At 41.9% G+C, this 20,113-nt stretch overlaps 1 protein-coding gene across 6 annotated transcripts in view; it reads left to right on the top strand.

Annotated features, from left to right (window-relative positions):
- The window catches only part of MED27 (mediator complex subunit 27), a 200,003-nt gene that overhangs the window by 50,035 nt on the left and 129,855 nt on the right, over positions 1–20,113 (top strand). For all 6 annotated transcript variants that reach the window (XR_013353932.1, XR_013353931.1, XM_077851162.1 and 3 more), the window contains exon 3: positions 17,085–17,215. Coding sequence is in view for 4 of the 6 variants with exons in the window: in XM_077851162.1 (XP_077707288.1) it covers positions 17,085–17,215 (131 nt within the window). In the remaining 2 variants the exon portion in view is untranslated. The remainder of the gene's footprint in view (positions 1–17,084; positions 17,216–20,113) is intronic.

Raw genomic sequence — 20,113 nt, 5'->3', positions numbered from 1 at the left:
TGTCTCCTCCTTGTTGCTTTGTCCTTGGGGGCTGACACCCCACGTTTATTCCTTTGCTGTCATTTTCGTGGTTTGAGGAGGTAGTGAGGGTGAACGTGACTTCATTTTACCATGTTTGATATGAAGACCTCTGGCTCTTGTTTTACATAATTTTTGCTTTATAACAACTTTGTGTTTTAAAAAGTACATTTTGGGGATCCCTGGGTGGCGCAGCGGTTTGGCGCCTGCCTTTGGCCCAGGGCTCGATCCTGGAGACCCGGGATCGAATCCCATATCAGGCTCCCGGTGCATGGAGCCTGCTTCTCCCTCTGCCTGTGTCTCTGCCTCTCTCTCTCTCTGTGACTATCATAAGTAAATAAATAAAAATAAAAAGTACATTTTGATGGAATGGGCTTATATTTTCCATTAAGGTCTCTTTTTCACCGTATGATTCTAAGAAATTTGTGCCGACATTTGCACATTGCTGGTTTGAAATAGAGTAATATGTCTCTCGGTCCCTAGTATGCTTTCTAAGAAGATCCATCTGATGCTAATATTTCATTATATAGCAGGAGGGAGAAATGATAAAATGCTGAGTTCTTGAGAAGAAAAGACTGACCTTTTTTCTCCCTCTTACAAACAAGCTGGCTTTGAAACCTCTTTCTCAGTGGAGCTCTCTTCTTATTATGCCTGTTAGCAGTTAGCTTTTCTGGAGTGTATAGTTGAGGGCAAGAGTACCTGGTGGGAGATGGCAGTGTTAGAAGCTGAACTTTTCAAAGAAGCAGCCACTCTGTTAGAATTAGAGCCATTACCCTTGTGCTAGGACAGGGGAGAGCCCTGCGGCTGGCACTCTGATGAGGGAGAGTGCAGTGATGCTGTCGGGGCAGGGAGCGAGGGCGGCTCTGGAGCCAGTGCAGACGCCCTACTTCTCGGAGCAGTGGTGAGTGGCTGGCCAGATACTCACCAGGCTTGTGTCGCTTGAACAGATGCACGGTGTTGCAGACTGAATGTGTCCCCCGAAAATTCCTATTTTGAAGTCCTAACCCAGTGTGATTGTATTAGGAGTTGGGAGTCTTTGGGGGGTAATTAGGTTAGCTGAGGTCTTGAGAGTAGCGCTCCCATAATAAGATTAGTATCCTGTAAGAAGAGGAAGTGAGACCCAGTGCTCTTTTTCTCTGTGGGCCTGCAAAGAACCGGTCGTGTGGGTACACAGCAAGGTGGTGGCCATGTGCAAGCCAGGAGGAGAGCCCTTACCAAGAACCTGTTAGCCCCTGGAATTTGGACTTCCCAGCCTCCAGAAGTGGGAGCGATAAATGTCTGTTGATTAAGCCACATGGTCTATGGTGTTTTGTTCTAGGAATCGGAGCTGACAAATGCAGACAGGTAAAGCCTTTTCTCATATCTTCCCGCCCTTGAAAACTAGGACCTAAGCCACCAATTTAAGTATTCTACCTTTAGGGGATCCTTGTATTTTCTGTGTGGGAAATGCAGCCCATTGAAATCCACCTCTCTTGACTTTTGTGCCACCTTCAGCAGCAGTTCACACATGGTAGCCAGTATACCTTGATCTGCAACTTTGGACCAACCCTCCTCCTCTTCTTCTTCTTCTTCCTTCTTCCTTCTTTCTTCCTTCTTCCTTCTTTCTTCTTCCTTTTTTTTCTTTTGCAAGGCTAATGCAAAATGCAGCTCACAAGCCTATTTCATACCTTATTAAAACATCATTTCCCCTGCCTTGTTCCCAGATTTCTGTGCTTAATCATAGAAAGGCAGCTTGTTCAAATATACATTATTCTTGTTTGGAAAACTCTGTTGGCCTGTCTTCCTTCCCACAACCCTCCATGTTTTGTAACCCTGTTCTTATTAAATACCATAATTTGCTCTTTGGAGAGTTATTTGTAAACTTAATTAACTGTCAGTGTCTGAGTTAATTTTTTCCCTTTAATTTCTGCCTCCCTGGTCATGGTTTCCCATACTCTGGCCTGTGTCTGTTAAAGACTTGGTAAATAGTTTTGAAATGCCAGTTGGTGATATATGGGCCTCTTTAACATTTCTTTGATTTATGTGCAGTGCTGTGGAAAAAGGCAAAGAAAGCAAATTATATGGCAAAAAATGTTGCCAATCTTCACTTTTTTACTCTTAGTTTTAAAAAGTACACTTATCAATCAAACCTGATGGATTTTCTTTTTTATAAAGATTGAAAATTTAACTATTTGAGGCCTCCTGCAGTGGATGTTCTGTATTTGCTTAATCAGATGGAGTTGAGTGCCAGAATAGGGCATCAGAATTCCAGAGCTCTCTGTGTCTGCTGTTTGTCCCTATGCTGCCTTTCCACCGCTCTTCAACAATATGTGCATCAAACAGCCAGATTCCCCTTACGAGTTGCAAGGATGGGGGCCTCTTGAATGTTGGAAGCGTACTTCCTCCATGACGCAACCCTGAGTCCCTGTGATGGGGGGCAGACAGGGGCCACAGCCTTACATTAGCCAGCTGTGACCTGCCTGAAGTTTCCCCTCTCTAGCGAATTCTTGCTGGGTCCCAGGTAGAGATGACTTCTCAGATCCCTCAGTGAGTCACAGATATTTCCAAGATTGTTCTATGATTGTATTCAGATGTCTTAATGCTGCTGCGGTGCTTCTTACAGTGCTGATTCCAGGGTTCCTCTGCAGAGGTCCTGATCCAGCAGATTTGAGGTGGGAGCCTGCAATCTGTGTTTTTGGCAAATGCTCCACACATGATTCTGATGCAAGTGATCTCTGGCTGTGCTTTGAAAAAGGACTTGAAGGTGTAGTGCCCTTTGATTTTACCCACTCCCTGCTTAGAACCTTCAGTGAAAACCCTCCCCCAAGAGACTACCAAATAAAATCCACAGAAGATGTAAAAAATTCATACCATTTGGGAGTAATATAGATTTTTAATTTGTTGAGGCAGGGTGTATGGGTCTGGCTATGCACAGTCCCTGCAGTGCCTACAGGTATTGTCTGAGTGTTTTCTTATTTATTCAGCAAGTATTTATTTATAACTCTGTGCCAAGCACTGTTCTAGGTGCTAAAACTATAGTAGTGACTAAGATAGCTAAGGTCTTCGTGCTAATGGAGTTTATTGTTCTGGTGTGAGATGGAGGTAATGGAGCTTATTATGTTCTGGTATGGGTTGGGGGGTAGGGGTGGTGGGGAGGTAGGAGAGTTAGGCACTAAACAAAGAAAACAATATGTACAAAATACCTAGTCAGGTTTACTATATGATTAAGATAAAAACATCATGGTGAAAAAACAAAACAAAACAAAAAACAAAAAACAAAAACATCATGGTGTGTGACAGAGTACTTGGAGGTTCCTGTAGTTTAGGAGGCCAGAGAAAGCTCTCTGAGAAGTGCAGGTTGAGACCTGCATGAGGAGAAGTCAGGCATGCAAAGATCAGAGTAAAGAGTGTCTCAGGTAGAGGGGACAGCTAGTGAAAGGGGCCCTAAGACAGGAGTGAGCTTTAGTGTTCTCAGGAAGCTGGCCAGAGTGGCAGGGGAGCAGTGAGCTGGTGTGGAGCAGTTGAATTCCAGTGAGGTGGGCTGTCATGCCCTGTGCCCTGTAGACTAGCTGTGGCCAGTTGGATCAGAGATGGGTGCCTACGTCAAAGGCCACCAGCAGTTTATGCAATACAGGCTTGCACAGGCACTGTGCTGGGTACCCTGCACTCTGCTGTGTGGCACGGGTTCATAGCTCCTGTTCCGGAGCTCTTGGGATCTGAATGTATATTGGATTTTAGAATATTTTGGGTTACTGAAAGGCAGAATGGTTTGTATACCACATATTACATTAATTTCTCCAGCAGGGTCTGGGGCAGCACCCTGTAATCAGCTATTGTAGAGCAAAATGTTAGACTATTCACACTAAGTGAGATAAATTAAGATTTAAATAGACTCACATCAGTTCCTGTCAATTTTTGCTGTCACAGGAGTTTGGTGCTTACGTTGGGGAGAAAGCTTTTGACTTTAAGAATTTCCTATACATTTTTGATATTGTGGGGAAAAATGATGCTCTGAACCGGCAGATTCTTCTGCCAGACAGAAGACTGTCCCGTCTTCTCTTTCTCCTGTGTGAGACCTCAGGAGGCACTGAGTACATGCATTTGCACAATCGCACATTCACACAGCAGCAGGCTGAGGCGTGGACACGAGCAAGGGTGAGTGGAGTGGTGATCTGCAGTAGATTTGGGGGTGGCAGCAAGTGGCCAGGGGCTCAGTAGGCCTGGGCTGCAGAGGAAGAGGGGTTGGGGAACTGTCAGAACTTTTGCTGCTTTGGACACATCTCCGGTTTCTTCTGCCTCCCATGGAGCCACACAGCAAACCTTTATGAACTGAGCAGGTCTGCCCGTTGCAGCCAGAAAAGGCTGAGCTGGGGAAGGGAGCAGGCAGGAACACCCCAAAATCTTCCTCTCTGTGTGAGAACCTTGTGCAGGATTCAGAACCCGAATTCCTACCACACTGTGACATTTAGTTCTGATCTCTTTGCATGCTATATATGTATTTATTTGTTTAAAAAATATTTACTGAGAACACAGAAAATTCTGGAGAGGCCGAATGGGGTAGTAGTTACAGAGCAGGGACCCTGGACCAGTCTCTCTAGATTCTGATCCTGACCCTGCCTTGGAGGTTGTGTGATCTTGGTCAAGCCACTTAAAATCTGTGCTTCAGTTTCCTCCTTTGTAAAATAGAGATAATGGTACTTACCTCATAGGGTCGTTTATAGATGAAGTGAATTAGATGAATTAGAGTAACAGCTCACAGTGAGTTCTATATACACATTGACTATTATTATTATTTATTATTTATTTTTTTTATTTATGAGAGTGAGAGAGAGAGAGAGAGAGAGAGAGAGAGAGAGAGATTGGCAAAGACACAGGCAGAGGGAGAAGCAGGCTCCATGCTGGGAGTCCAATGCGGGACTTGATCCCGGGACCCCAGGATCGGGTCCTGGGCCGAAGGCGGGCGCCAAACCGCTGAGCCACCCAGGGATCCCCTGGCTATTATTATTATTATTATTATTATTATTATTATTATTATTATTGTTATTATTATGCCAAGCACTGCTCCAAACACTGAGGATATGGCAGTGAAGACTGGGGGCTCTGTAGAGCTCTCATCTACTCCTGTAGAGCTTACATTCTAGGTAGATCTTGACCTTCTAGAAGCAGAGAACATTTCTTTGTATATCTATCCATGTCCAGCACTACCCTCTGCATCCTACAGGCCTTCTCGTGCTCGAAAGGTACTTACTGAACACCTGTGTAGGCACCTGAGTCAGGCCTGTGGGGCTTGTAAAATCATGAGACAGTTCCGGCTCTCTTGAGGCTTACAGTTCAGAAAAAGAGTCAAGATAGATATACGAACAAAAATACTGTAATGTACAGTGATATAAAAGCCCTATAAAATGGGCAGCTCGGATGTCTCAGCAGTTTAGCGCTGCCTTCAGCCCAGGGCGTGATCCTGGAGACCCGGGATTGAGTCCCACATCGGGCTCCCTGCATTGAAGCCTGCTTCTCCCTCTGCCTCTGCCATTCTCTCTCTCTCTCTCTCTCTCTCTCTCTGTGTGTCTCTCATGAATAAATAAATAAAATCTTTAAAAAATAATAAAAATAAAAGTCCTATAAAAGGTGTTTCAGAAAGTCTTCTGGACTGGCTCGAACAAGCTTCAACTCTTCTCAGCTGCATGCCAGGCACTTAGGGAAAGACAACCTATTTATTTGCGAATCGTGGATGAAAACGAAACACTGGATGTCGCATCAGTTTCCTGTTCTTCTTTTCCTACCCCTGGTCCCAAAGAATGCTCCTTCCCACATCTGAGATCTTCTTCTGGATATGATTGGTGATAGATGTGTCGTTAATAGTCCTTCATGGACATTCCCAGCTGGGTGCTCCTGATCCCCATTTTGGTTGCTTGCTTTGTTCTTCATAGCAGAATTTGGAGAGTTTGAGTAGGGCTTCAAAAATCATGGGAGTAAGTTGCACATCAGAGCAAGGGTTCCAGATTTATGGTCCAGCCATCCTTATACACTCGCCTTCCCCAGATCCACCCAGAAATAGGCCTGTTTTTCACTGGTCTGTCTCCTCTAAGGTTAAGGTGGTGGTGGTGGTGGTGTTTTCGTCAGAAACAAGGCCTTCCAGTCACTGGTTCAATTACCCTTGATACTCAGTCTACTTGTTAATGGCCCAGAAACCTCAGCCTGTTAATAATACTCAAAATTAACCTTTATTGAATGTATATTTTGTGCCAGTCATTTTGCTCAGCACTTTCATATACTTAACTCTCACTAACTTTAAGACCCTGAGTGTGATTTTGCTCAGTGAAACCCCAGATTGCTTCTAGAGTAATCAAGTAGCATTGAGTAGTCTCATCATTATCCCCAGTAATACAAGAGAAAGAACAGAGCTTCCAGAAAGTTGAATAACTCACCTCCAGCCACACACTTAAGTGCAGGGGTGTGATTTATATCCAGACAGTTGACTACATATCTACATTCTTTGTTAGATTAACAATAGTAGAAATCATGCCTCGGTCACATTGATCAGTAGAAAATTCACTCTGGCCTGTTGTTCATTTTAAACCAAAAACATGTCCACTCTTAGTAGGTATGATTTATGTTTTTTTTAAATTCCAAACAAAAAAATCATAGCCTTATATTTATCATAGGAAAATCCTGCCACTTAGGCTGACATCTGCTTTGCTTTTTCTGATACTACTCATACTTTCAAGTACTTGTAGACAGTTCCAGCCAGAACTTAAACCAACAAAAAACCTTTAACAGTCCTATAAAGAAGGGAACCGGTCCTGGGAGTCTGGAGAAAAGACTTTGATCTTCCAGTGCTGAGTACTTTGTGGGTTGAGTCAGAAGTGCTCTATAGGGACGCCTGGCTGGCTCAGCAGTTGAGCATCTGCCTTCGGCCCAGGGCATGGTCCTGGAATCCCAGGATTGAGTCCCACATCGGGCTTCCTGCATGGAGCCTGCTTTTCTCGCTGCCTGTGTCTCTGCCTCTCTCTCTCTCTCTCTCTCTCTCTCTCTCTGTGTCTCTCATGAATAAATAAATAAAATCTTTAAAAAAAAAAGTGTTCTATAACTTGATTGTTGAATGCATCAATGTTGTACCACCTTTGTGGGCATTTGGGTTGTGTGTAGATTAAAAAGAACAACTTCCAGAGTATATTAGAAGGAGTTTCCCAAGTAATCTTCTGAATTGCTTTTTATTTAGAGTGCTTACAATGTTTCCACAGGCCTCATATAGTCTTGGATTGTATTGAGAGTTTCATTTAGAGTCGGCTGAGAGGCACCATCAATGTCATGGGTTCATCTCGATTGTACAAGAATTGAGTTGGGTTTCCTTCTCTATACAGCTGCTCATTCGGAACAGCCTCTAGGGTGTGTTTTTCCCTTTTTTCCGTAACACTAGTTTATTATCTGACATGTTTAGAGTGGCAGTATTTAATTAAAAGATGATGATTCTAATCCATTTTGTGAAAACTCAGTCATTCTGGCATTGTTGGAGGAGTAGAATTTCTGGGTGTAGTCACATCTGGTCATCACAAGAACGGCCCTATTTGCTGGGCACTGTGCTTAAGGCTTTTGCATGTATCTTATCTCATTCCTACAACTGTTCCTCTACTACTTCCACTCCTGCTCTTTTCACTGAGTCCGACATGGTAGTTCTGGATCTTAGAACTACTCCCTACTTCCTCTTCTCCTTCCGAGTTTTCTCCACATTACCTTTCTCTCTTCCCTACTTCTTCTTGCTTCATGCCCTAAGTAGGTCAGCCAGGGGTGGAGGGAAGTCTGACCCATCCCTCCCCAGTTGACAGTTGAAGGAAGGAAGCAGAGGAAGCTGATGGGGGGCTACCTGAGACAGTAAGGAAAATGGTGCTGGGAGCAGAAATGGGCATGTACTGACATTGGCAGATAGTAGAGTTAAGCTCCAGCTAAATCTGAATGGACTGGAAGGCACATAGAAATAATTTTTACTGCCCAGAAGTTCATGATAATCTAATAATTTTGTATTTATTGGATTGGTCATTTAAAAAAAATCATCTCCACTGGTTTCTTGACTGAAATCTATGCAGTGATAACTGGGCAGATGATGAATACTTAGCATTCAGTGTCTAGATTTGTGATCTACAGTGGTTTTCATTTTATTCATTTCTCTTTTGGGAACCCCCCACCCCCTTTTTGGAAGGGAATAAGGAAGAGAAATACCTAGGGCTATATGTGTTATGTGAGAATATTCAGTTCTTCCCCTGTGCCTCCCCTATGAATGTTTTGGGAAGAATAAGGCATTTTGGTATGTCTGTAAATGTTTTGTGCCCATTAGGCCCCTAGCCTTGCACTGGGTTTCAACTAATACCAGGCATTGGACACCACAGGGAACCTTTTGCCCACCCCCCTCAGTAACTGCCTCAGTTGGAGACTTTTGGTGACTAGGGAAATGTTTGCACTTCATAAGTAATTTAAATTTCACCAGCATTGATTTTTACATGAGGAAGTCAAGTTCAGAACTGCATTTTCTTAAGAGAGGTATTTATAACATCATAGAATTTCAATGTTAGAAGGGGCCTTAGTTATAATCCTAGTCTCTTTTTTTAGACTTTCGTTCTAAGCCTTATGTGTGCATTTAGAGACTAGTATTCAGCATTTCTGGTGGAAGCAATACAGATAATTCGGGGATGTGTCATTCTTCTCTCTACTTCTGTCCTTAGTCATAACAGAGAGAGTCAAGCACACAAGTCTGTTTTTGTGAGTATATAGTGTGTAAAGGGGTAATTGCTCTGGGCTGGTTCAAGCTTAGTTGGAGACAAGGACATGATGACCCATCCGCTGTGGTCTTTTTCCTCTAACAGGAGCACAGGTGAACAAGATGACACCATGTTGTCCTTCTTTGGAGGGCATTGTTACTATGCTTTTATGATCCATTAGGATTCTCTCGTGACACATTGTCACATTTGCCTTGATTCTGTGTTTCCTGCCTGCATCTTCAGTGGTCAGGTGCGCCTCCAGCATGATCTTCCTTATGACCCTGTGCATTGCTCTCTAGGAATGCATGGGGCAGACAGGACGAGAGCCTAGTCTGAGGTACGAGGTGAGTAACAGAGATAGGGAGACATGGATTCGGGTATACCCTCATCTGTCCTTTTTCCTTCATTGCTTTCTTTTGTCTTTTTATTCTCTTCCTTTACCGATAGTTCCCTTGCTGCAGGCCCTCCATTTTTAGCCACATTCACAGTTTGCTTCGTTAGTGAATCTGCTCAGATGGGTGAGTGATATCTCTTCCAGCTGATTGGCATCTCTGAAGTATGATAATATGCACACAGCTGTAGTGTAAATAGGAGCAGTTGTGGAGAAAGGCCTGTGAGTAAAGGTGCGAGTTCTGGGACGAGCACCATTCTAAGTGACACTAAACATTATAGAGATTTAAGAAAGTAAAAGGCTGCTACCCATCCTCTCTGTTTCTTTGACAGTTTCTGAAGTTTGGACAATTGAGGGTTCGTGTGCAGGAGAAAAGAAACCCAAATGGCATTTAGCATGTAGATGGTGCCACAGGTGGGCAGAAGCACAGCCCTGACTCAGGTCCTGCTGTCCTAGTAATTGAAAGGCCTGAAACCCAGCTTCCTAGTAGAGAACAAATAGGCAAATAAATTGGAAGCTTCCTTCTTATGGTTTATTGATGCTGTTTTGACCAAGTAAAAACATCATTTACCCATAAAGGCTCAAATCTAAGGTTGTTTTTCTTTCTTTCTTTTTTTTTTTTTTTATATATTGGCTATTTGAAAGAAGCGTTAGGAGATAAAAGGAGGAAAGAAGCTAATACCATTATCTAATATTTAGATAAAAACCCTAAGCAAAACAATTAGATTTATGGTATTTTTCTGTAGCTGTTTTCCTTGGCATGGCTAATAACAGCCAGGCTTGCTTGTTTCTCTCCTTAGGGTTATGTTCAAAAGAGGAATCAGAGCTTTATCGTAATACATGTTTTTTTTTCTCATTAGCTGGAAACAAAATATATTTCAATAATGAGGGGCAAAGGTCTTGCAACTCAAAGTGGCAATGTAATGCTCCTGGTTTTGCACAAATATTGGTTCTAGTTTAATGGTTTAGAAGAAATAGGGATTGCATGAGAGTCTCAGATTGACTCCCACCCCGACTCCACCCTGCCACATCTGCATATCCCACCTGTATGGGGTGTGACTTGATCCATGTGTCATATTGTCCTGATATCAGTGCCGTGAGCTCTGGAGTGTTCCATTGTATCTGAGAAGGATTTTCAACACACTCATACCAACCAGCGCTGTTTTGGTCAGGGATCTGCAGGGGAGGTGACACGACATGGCCAATGTCCTTTATTGTAGTTATGATGTATCACCCACATTCTCAAAGAGAACCCCTAAGTAAAAACAGATTATACATGTGCACTCACCCGGACAGGACAGTAAGAGAATTTATTAAAAAGATTAGGCAGTTGCCCCATCATAGAACAATAAATAGCAGAAATGCCAGGAAGGTTAAATGTGTAATTGCTGAGTCTAGAATTTAGATTTTTGGACAATATTGAGGTTTCTATGATTTCTTTATTTCTTTTCTCCACAGTTTTTAGCCATGAATGATATTAAAGCCTTAAAATGTTAAAATTTATTTATTTATTTATTTATTTATTTTTTAAATGTTAAAATTTAGAACTTTCCTCAAACTCTCCACTTGAGACATGACTGGAATCAGAACGGAAGAACATGTGACATCTCATGCCTAAAAGAGGTCCAAGTGAAGGAAGCAAATAAGGCAGCAGATGCCAGTGATGCTAGCTAACATTGTGCTCCCTGAACACAGCCTCAGTTCCCTGTCTGGGAAGAGTCTGTGCTGTCTTGCTGCAGCAGAGGTAACAAATGTCAGGTCCTCCAGGTAGAAAGATGCAGCACACTTAACCACCCCACCCCACCCCCCCAGCCCCTGGGACAAAGACAGGGGAGGTGGATCCTGAATGGCCTCCCTCCTTCTCGGGATATGTGTGGTTTTGGGCCAATGACTTCTGTAAGGCCCCAGTCTCCTCTCCTATAAAAAAGGGAGGGGGTGGTGGAGGTTGGTGTCTCCAAGGCCCTTCCCAGACATTAGAAATCTCTGATTTGAAGTCATCCGAGTGTAGTCCCTATAGATACCTTTTCCTGAACTCAAGCCTGAATATAGGTTTAGACATACCCACCATTTTTGGCAGTTAGAATAAGAGGAAGGAGGAGTTCCTTGTGGTTCTGCCATGACAGTGAGCCCCTACAAAGCAGTGTATTTGCTTCTGTAAGTGGCCAGCCTTAAGAGCACTTTCTGATGAGGCCATTCTGTTCTTTATGTTGGCTCCAGTGACAGGCCAGGTCAGCCCATAGCAGTTCCACTAACCTGCCAGTCCACTTAGCAGTTGACAAATTCATTAGCTTCTCCTGTATGCAGTACACTATCCTGGATACTGTTGCGAATACAGAGTAATCAATAACAAGGTCTGCACCCTCAAGAAATGTCTCCCCCGGTGGCCAGCTTAGCTTCATTCCTGGACCAAGAAATAACACAAGGCTGCCTTTCCTGGCTGCCAAGTTCCAGTGATGGGCAGGAGCTCTGTGTTCCGAGAAGAGAAACTGGCCTGGAGGTACTGGGGGAGGAGATGGGGCTCCACAGCCTCTTGATCTCTTCTTCCCCTCCCACAGCCCCTTGTCTAAGCCAGCCAGAATTTGTTTAACTTAGTTCTGTCTCACTCCTCACCCAAAGGCTTTAGTTACCGGAAGTACTGGGGTATCTTGCTAGTGTTCTTAGAAATTCACATGTAATTATATGTAAAGTGATTTTTAAAAATAAAGCAAACTATGCTTTAAGGTTAGGAGAACTTTTTTTTTTTTTTAAACACCCTCCCTTCCCCCAAAAGAAACCTTTGGTGGATTTTTGAAAAGGAAATCATGATTTCTACAGTGGGGAGAATCAAACCTTGGTTGACCTGGCTTATAAATTTTGAGAATTTTGAATGTCAGGTTTTCTTAAAGTAGGATTCAGACCATATGGCATGGGTAGGATAATGTTGGGAATGAATAGATGCTGTGCCATGGACCCTAGGGAGGTTGTAGCATACGTTTCAGCTTTTAAGTACTAGACCTAATTGAATGCCACGGGCTTAATTAGTATATGAATGTGATAGGTATGATTATTTTTTTTTCTATTTGCTCCTCAAACTTCTGTCCATTGCAAAACATAGCCTCTATCTGTTTTGGAGCAGAGAGAAACATTCAGAACAATGTGGAAGACAGTAAGTCAAGTGGAGAGCTGACCAAAGGACATCGTAGCTCATCTGATTCTCTGAACCCAAGACATAAGGCAGAAACTTTGCATTTGAATCCTGTTTTTTATAATTTGTCTTAATCATATTTCCTTCCAGTATGTGTTTTATTTGTAATTTGAAACATATTAAAGCTAATTGAATCTAGGCCTCAGAAGTTTTCTGTAAAGAAATCGCTATCCAGGTGAAAAGGGTTGTAGAGCTTATTGCATGAAATTGTGGGGACATCATTTTTACCATTTTATGATGAAAACCAGATACCCATGTAACTCCTTTAGAAACCTAGAGGAATGAAACTTCAGAGCTAGAGGAGAAGATGTAATGCAGCTTTGTAGAGAGGGAAGTGAGATGTGTAAGATCACATGGTTCTTGTTAGTAGCAGAGTCTGGTAGCACATCTTCAAAGATGCTGGTTACAGAGGCTGTCAGCCTGCACAGGAGAGTTTACAAGGACCTTACATGGTAACCCTTGGCACTTTTGCATGTTTAATACTACTAAAACAGTGTTACTTTTTAAATTTTTTTAAAAGATTTTATTTCATTTATTTGAGAGTAAGCAAGCATGAGCGGGGGTGGGGGGGTGGGGGGTGGGGCAGAGGGAGAAACAGGCTCCCCACTGAGCAGCGAGCCCCGACATTGTGGGGCGCTATCCCAGGACCCCCAGGATCATGACCTGATCCCAGGGCAGACACTTAACTGACAGAGCCACCCAGGTGCCCCAAGACAGTGTTACTTTAAAGAAAATATGCAGTATATCTAAGCTTTCCTAATTCTAAGAGGTGTTTTCCCTAACTGGTTATGAGTTGCTGAAATTTTCCCCATTATAGAGGTAATTAGTAGGTGTAATTGATTAGACAAGGCTTCAGGTTGAGAACTGACCGAAAAGTCCTAGATCAATTATAGAAAATAGGAAGTTGGGATCCCTGGGTGGTGCAGCGGTTTGGCGCCTGCCTTTGGCCCAGGGCGCGATCCTGGAGACCCCGGATCGAATCCCACGTCAGGCTCCCGGTGCATGGAGCCTGCTTCTCCCTCTGCCTATGTCTCTGCCTCTCTCTCTCTCTCTCTCTCTATGTGACTATCATAAATAAATAAAATTAAAAAAAAAAAAAAAAGAAAATAGGAAGTTGACAGTAATAGCAAAATTGCAGCTGAGAGAAATGCCCTCCAAATCCAAACAACATCGAAATAGCTATTAGCACCGAGTGGTAGTTTACTAGTAAATACATGCTTGCCACACCAACATTCCCATTCCCCACAGGTGTGTGATGCACAAGTTAAAAGAATAGATTATTTTCTTTCTTGCCGTCTTTCGCTTTATTCTTGCTAGTTAGTGGAGAAATGATCTTGGGTAGAAAAATCGCATTAGAACTTTGGTAAGTTGCTTTTTGAAATAGAGTTGTTTCCATGCCACAGACATTTGGAGCAAAGTATGTTTATTGAAATACATTTTTATAGAAAATATTACGGAACCTGTAATTGAAAACTTATGGCAGCATTTCGGGGAGTGATATGTTCTTAATGTTAATTTGTGGATTCGCTCTGAACTCCCTTCTGCTGTTTTAGAACCATTGGCTGAGTGAACGTTTTCCAAGAGTCTTTTCAGATCTAAACTGTGTTTCATGGAATCGAGTATTTGGTGCTTAAATAATGTATAAATCCAGTTGGACAGGATCTGCCTGTCAGTTTTATTAACTTTGACCTTTTTTCCCATTATAAAGATGGTTCGGTAAATATTTAATGGGCCCCTTATAGATCTTGACAGTTGGAGCTGTGTTCCTGGAAACTGGGATACGTATATATGATCAACCAATGTCGCTTAATCACTATGAGTCAGCTTTGGAGGGCAGATATTGTTTTTTGGGAGAGAGGAGTCCTTCCCTCTCCGTGTACTCTTAGAGGTGCAGTGTATGTTGAGACTGCCCAAGATGGTAGAAGTTTTAACGGAACCCTTTAATAGACAGCCCCTCGCACGCATTTCTGCTCTTTGGGGTTTTTTGTTTGAGCAAATGATCAAAATGATGCCAGGTACGCAAAATCACCCTGCCACTCTGCATAGTTAGCAGGACTCTTCCACTCAAAGAGTCAGCAGGGCCAGAATGGCTGAGCTTGCATGGACCCTAATAAGATACAAAGAAGAAGGAGAGCCAAAAGGAGAGACGATTCCTTGAGCCAGGAGGGGACCCCTGCCAAGCTGTCTTTCCCTTTAATTCCATAAAGCCCCATGCATATTGCACTCATTGCAAATTCTGGTGGGGAAGATCGAAACCCAAGTCGCTGACATTTTGAAACATTGTCTTTCAAACTTGTACTGTCCCTTGCTTACATTGATTTCCCATTTAAGAAATCTGTAGGAGAAAAACAAATTTGAGCAAAATTCATTGGTCTAAGATGAGTTGTTTAAAGCCAAATTATGCCCCCCCTTTCCACCCTGAGAAGAGGTCCATTTTTATTATGAATGTGATACATCTTTGTCTTGTATTGTGCAGCCATAAGGCTCCCACAGCAAATTGACCAAGTAAATCAAGAGCCTGTTAAAAAGCAATATGGATGCTCCAAACACAGACATTTCGGTCTTACTGGGTCACTGGAGATCTTCATTTTTATGGCCACATTCAAGAAGTAGATCATTTCAGTTGGTTCTGTTTTCTTGCACTTTGTATTTGTATGCAGGCCACTGGCTTTAAGTGAGGCCATTTATTTTTTCAAAACATTATTACCCTTTGCGTGCATGGCCCAGTCCCTTTGATATGGTGGTCACCAGTTTCATTACCATGAACTGTAATGTAGCTGACTCTGCAAAGGAAATCTATGCCTTGGAAGAGCATTTTGAAAAGAAATTGATTCAGAGCTTCAGAGTGAATTACTATTTGTATGTTTAGTTAATTCTAAATAAATGTTTGAAGGACCTTGCCTAATTTGAGAAGGGAAGGAGAAACATATTGGATGTTATAAATGGTCTCAATCCAGATTCTTAGCTTGGCATTTTCATATTTGAATGTTTTATTTACATCTGTTCAGAATTGGGATACCTTTCAAGGATAATTTTACTATTGAGAAATTGATGACAACTCTTAAGATCTAAAATACAAAAGTATGGGATTAAAAAAGGAAGATAGCAGTCATTGTCAGATGTCAGATTGGATATAACCTTCACTTGGCAAAGAGTAAGAAAGATGAGTTATATTTTAAAACAAAAGATCCTGAATGGTAGCAGTTATGGGGGGAGGGCAGGCTGACTGCAGTGGGACACAAGGGGACTTTCTGCAGTGATGGACATTATCTGTACCTTGATTGGGGTGGCAGTTTCACAGTTATCATAAGTCATCAAATTATACACTTAAAATGTGTGCCTTTGATTTTATGTAAATTGTAACTCAAATGAGGTGGATTTTTTTTTATTGTTAAGTCCTGTTGGATTTAGAATTAGGCAGTGTTACTTCTCTTTCCCAATAGCGAAATGGAGGTCTAGAGAAGTAAAATGATGTGTCCTGAGTAACTTTGAAGCTCGGCAGTTTGTCTAGAACAAAGCAAAGGATGCAGGCCTAGAGCTCACTTGAGAGTATTTTGGTCCTTCCCTGGACTGTATTGTTCCAGCTACGTATGTATAGAGTGTAATGAACTTTTCCATCCAGTTCTCTTCAGTGAGCCTATATCCATTTGTATGTTTTGTTGTAAGATATACTCAGGAGCTTATTCTTTTTTTTTTTTTTTTTTATAGGAGCTTATTCTTAAGATACTTGTATCTTCAGCACTGAAGACAATGGCCCAGTGGTTCCAAATGTTGAGGCTCTCAACACAGTGTGTTTCATATGTTTATGATAGACCATATCATGCTCCAAGTTAATGCAGTAGACTACCCAGTTATGTGGTTTTTATTATAAGCAAGAGTTCCCAGAACTAATACTAATGAAAGTAATGAAAAATATGGGATGCCCGGGTGGCTCAGCGGTTGGGCACCTGCCCCTGGCTCAGGGCATGATCCGCGGTCTCGGGATCGAGTCCCACATCAGGCTCCCTGCTTGGAGCCTGCTTCTCCCTCTGCCTACGTCTCTGCCTCTCTCTCTCTGTGTCTTTCATGAATAAATAAATAAAATCTAAAAAAAAAAAAAGAAAGAAAGTAGTGAAAAATAAAGAAGGAAGTAAAAATTACTTAAGTTCTGCTACTTAGGAATATACTGTTAACATTTTAATTTTTTAAAGATTTTATTTATTTTAGAGAGAGAGGGAGAGAGACAGCACAAATGGGAGGGGTAAGGGGGAGAGAAAGAGAGAGAGAGAGGATCCCAAGCAGATACCCTGCTGAGTGTGGAGTCAATGTGAGCCTTGATCTCATGACCCTGAAAATCAGCTGAGCCAAAATCAAGATTCACATACTTAACCCACTAAGCCACCCAGATACCCCTATTACTGTTAACATTTTAGAGACTGTCTTTTTAAGTGTCTCTCCATTTATAATGTAACCTGGTTTGTTTTTTATTCAACAAAATGATGTCATAAATTTCTTTCCACATCTTAACCAAGTTCCCAGTTATTGTTGGGCATTAGGTTGTCCCTGGTTCATCATTATGTAATGCTGTGATGAACAACCTTGTCCACGCTGCTTTTCCTATTACAAATACATTCCTTAAAGCAAAATGTTAGCTGCTGCATTTGCAGTGATTTAAAATGTTCTAAGGGGGTAAGATATATCAAGTATTGATAGTTTTATATCCCTTGGCCTGTGTTTACCAAATGGTATTTTTCTTCCCCTTTTGTTTTGTTTCTCTGTGCAGTTGCAGTACCATGCAGGTTTGGCGTCTGGCCTTTTGAATCAACAGTCCTTGAAACGTTCTGCTAACCAGATGGGAGTATCTGCTAAACGTAGACCGAAGGCTCAGCCCACGACTCTTGTCTTACCACCTCAGTGAGTAATGGGTTTGAAACAATTATTTTGTCCTGGGGAAACTCTCCTTGGTGCTTATTTTTGGCTAATGGAAAGTTATTTTTTTGTGAAATTGTTCTTTCTTTTGGAAAGGTATCTGCTAAGATTAGAAACCCAGCATGCAGGTAACATATTTTGCATAGATCTTAAGTGAAGTAGTTATGATGTGGTTCATAATTGACATATTTTGTTTGTGACTTTTCCACCCAGGATTTAAAGATACCATAGCTTTTTCTTTATTTCCTTGTCACATCCCCAAAGTTGGCAGAGCATAAATACAATTGTCCTTATTTAACCGAAGAGACAGTGGAGGAGCCCATTTTGATAATCTGTAGGCCACCTAGAGAATCCGGGGAGCAGGGATTAGAGTCGTGCTAGGCTCACTTACTCTTTTAAACTCAGAAACTATGAGCCCTCTTTTTTCCTAGTAGAAGAGAAAAGAAATACTGTAAGGTTCAGAAATGTTACAGCTTGGTGATTGTTTTCACGTGTGCACACCACCACATAGCTCCATCCAGATTAGAACACGTGGCCACTGCTTCCAGAATCTCAGGAGGGCTCCTCCCCATGTTCCCAGTCTGTACGTGCTGCCTCCCGACCCAGGTTTAGCAGTGTTCCACTTTCTTTGAATGATTAATTTTACCTGTTCTTTAACTTCATATAAATGGAATCACACAATCTTTTGTCATCAGCTCTTTTTCACTCAGCATAATGTCTGTTATATTCATCCACGTTGTTTATTCTGTTTTGTTGCTGTGTAATACTCTTTTGAATATGCCACAAGTGAGTCATCCATTTATCTGTTTGATTATTTTGTGCTCGAAGCCCTGGTAGATGAAGGCCAAGGCTCACTCCATGTGGAATCAGAAATGTGAACACACCAGTCTTTGCTGATAGCTACTTTGTGAGTGTGCACACTCCCCTGAGAGAGGCAGTACTCCCAAACGGCTTGGCTGGGACTTTAAGCACATTCCCTAGACTGGCCTGCCCTCTTGTTGTACCCTCTTTTGGTTCCATCCTCAGTTACAAACTACAGTTCACACCTTAAACAAAGCAGGGGTCACGGGCACAGTGGAAGATCTATGTATAACTCTTGGTGCCCTCCAAACTTAACTACTAATAGTCTAATAGTGACTGGAAGCCTAGAGATAAAATAATTGCTTAACATATATTTTATATATTAAATGTTTTTATACTCTTTTCTTACAGTAAATTAGCCTAGAAAAAAGAAAATGTTATTAGGAAAATTATAAGGAAGAGAAAATACATTTACAGTACTGTACTGAAAAAAAAAAGTCATGTATAAGTGGACCCATGCACCTCCAAACTCTGTTGTTCAAGGATTAGCTATACTTTTTAAAAATTCCAGTCCAGAAGAGTGTTTCCAGGTGAGACTCAATTGTTTGCCTTTATGCAAAATCCCATTTATTTTCTCTTTTATTAGCACATATTGTACCTCCTGTCTGCCAGGCACTGTCCTAGGCTGTGGGGATACACTCATGAGCAACACAGATGTGGTCCCATCTTGCTGAAGTTTTTGTTTGCTGGGGGATTTAAAAGACTTAAAAAGCACCCCTAAACAAATTAACAAATTAATATAATAATTTCTGGTTATGATTAGTGCTTAGAAAGGAACATATAGGGTGGTAAGAGATGGGGTTGGGGAAACTGCATAAATTGGGTAGTTCAAGAAGGCCTCTCCAAGGAGGTGACGTTAGGTGGAGAGAGGCCAGTGGAGGGAGAGCTGGGAGGTCCCAGGGGGTGTCTCTGGGGATCTTTCCCCTCGCCGCTGGATACTTGCACCACCATTTCTTTGATTTTTCAGGTTTTCTTCACGATTAACATTTGCTTCCAGGATAAGATGAACATAACCAGTTGGCCTTCACAAGTTATTTTCTGCCTGGTGGATGCACAGGTGTACTTTTTTCAGGCACTTTGAGTGATGCAAGGCTGAGAGTTTTCACTCTTTGGTAGGAAACTTCTGAAGGAACAGTGTCTGTTGTATCCCATATGTTGGTTTGGTGATCCTGCAGATCTCCAACTTTCAGCTCTCCAAAGTCTAATGGGCCTTGTAACTTGTCATTTTCCCTGCGTGTATTGTCTACTGAGGTAAGATGTTTGGTGAGAAGTGAAAGACTTTCTAATGGTCCCATAAGACTGGAGCCAAAAAGTGTTTGTTACTAGCTCTCTCTTGACAAAAGTCAGCTCTTAGTCCATCTGTTCGCCATTTGTTCATTTGCATTGGCTTGAAACCTGTTTACAGGTGACATGCTATTATGAGGACACTTAGAAACTATTTTAAGCACCGAGGCAATCAACAGACTCTGTTCTTGTGCCAAAAAAAGGGAGGTGTTCACAACTGTCATTATAAATTTATAATAAATCACTCAAAATACTTAGTTTCAAAGAGAAAAGTGGTTACCATGTCCTAAGAATACAACATCGAAATGATTTCCTATACTTAGCCTGTTTCCTGTGAAAATTGACTGCTGCCTTTTCACATCATTGAGCCTTTAGGGTTCACGCTGCCCTGGATCCCTTCAGAGACCTGTCCAGTAGGCAGGATCTATATAGCTAAAGGGCATTCAGGGCGCTTTTATGGAGCACCTACTACGTGATACTTACTTTGTTAGAGTCAGGAATAGAAATACCACTAAGACATAGCTGCTAAACTCTGAATCATAAAAAAAATTTTCAATTAAAATATAGGTCACTAGTAATATATACTTTTTGCAGACTGTGAACAAACCAAAGATGACAAAAAAGGAAAACATAGTAATACTGTCACACTGAGAAAGTTATTGCTAAGGTTTTGGTGGATATTATTCTCTACCCTCTCTGCGTATATAATGTTTAAAAACAAGAAGGAACCTCCAAAAA

This window comes from Canis aureus, chromosome 16 (assembly GCF_053574225.1).
Source record: "Canis aureus isolate CA01 chromosome 16, VMU_Caureus_v.1.0, whole genome shotgun sequence".
In the NCBI taxonomy this organism is placed as follows: Eukaryota; Metazoa; Chordata; class Mammalia; order Carnivora; family Canidae; genus Canis; species Canis aureus.
Note: the sequence above shows the minus strand (reverse complement) of the source record. Positions and strands in the feature narration are given on the sequence as shown.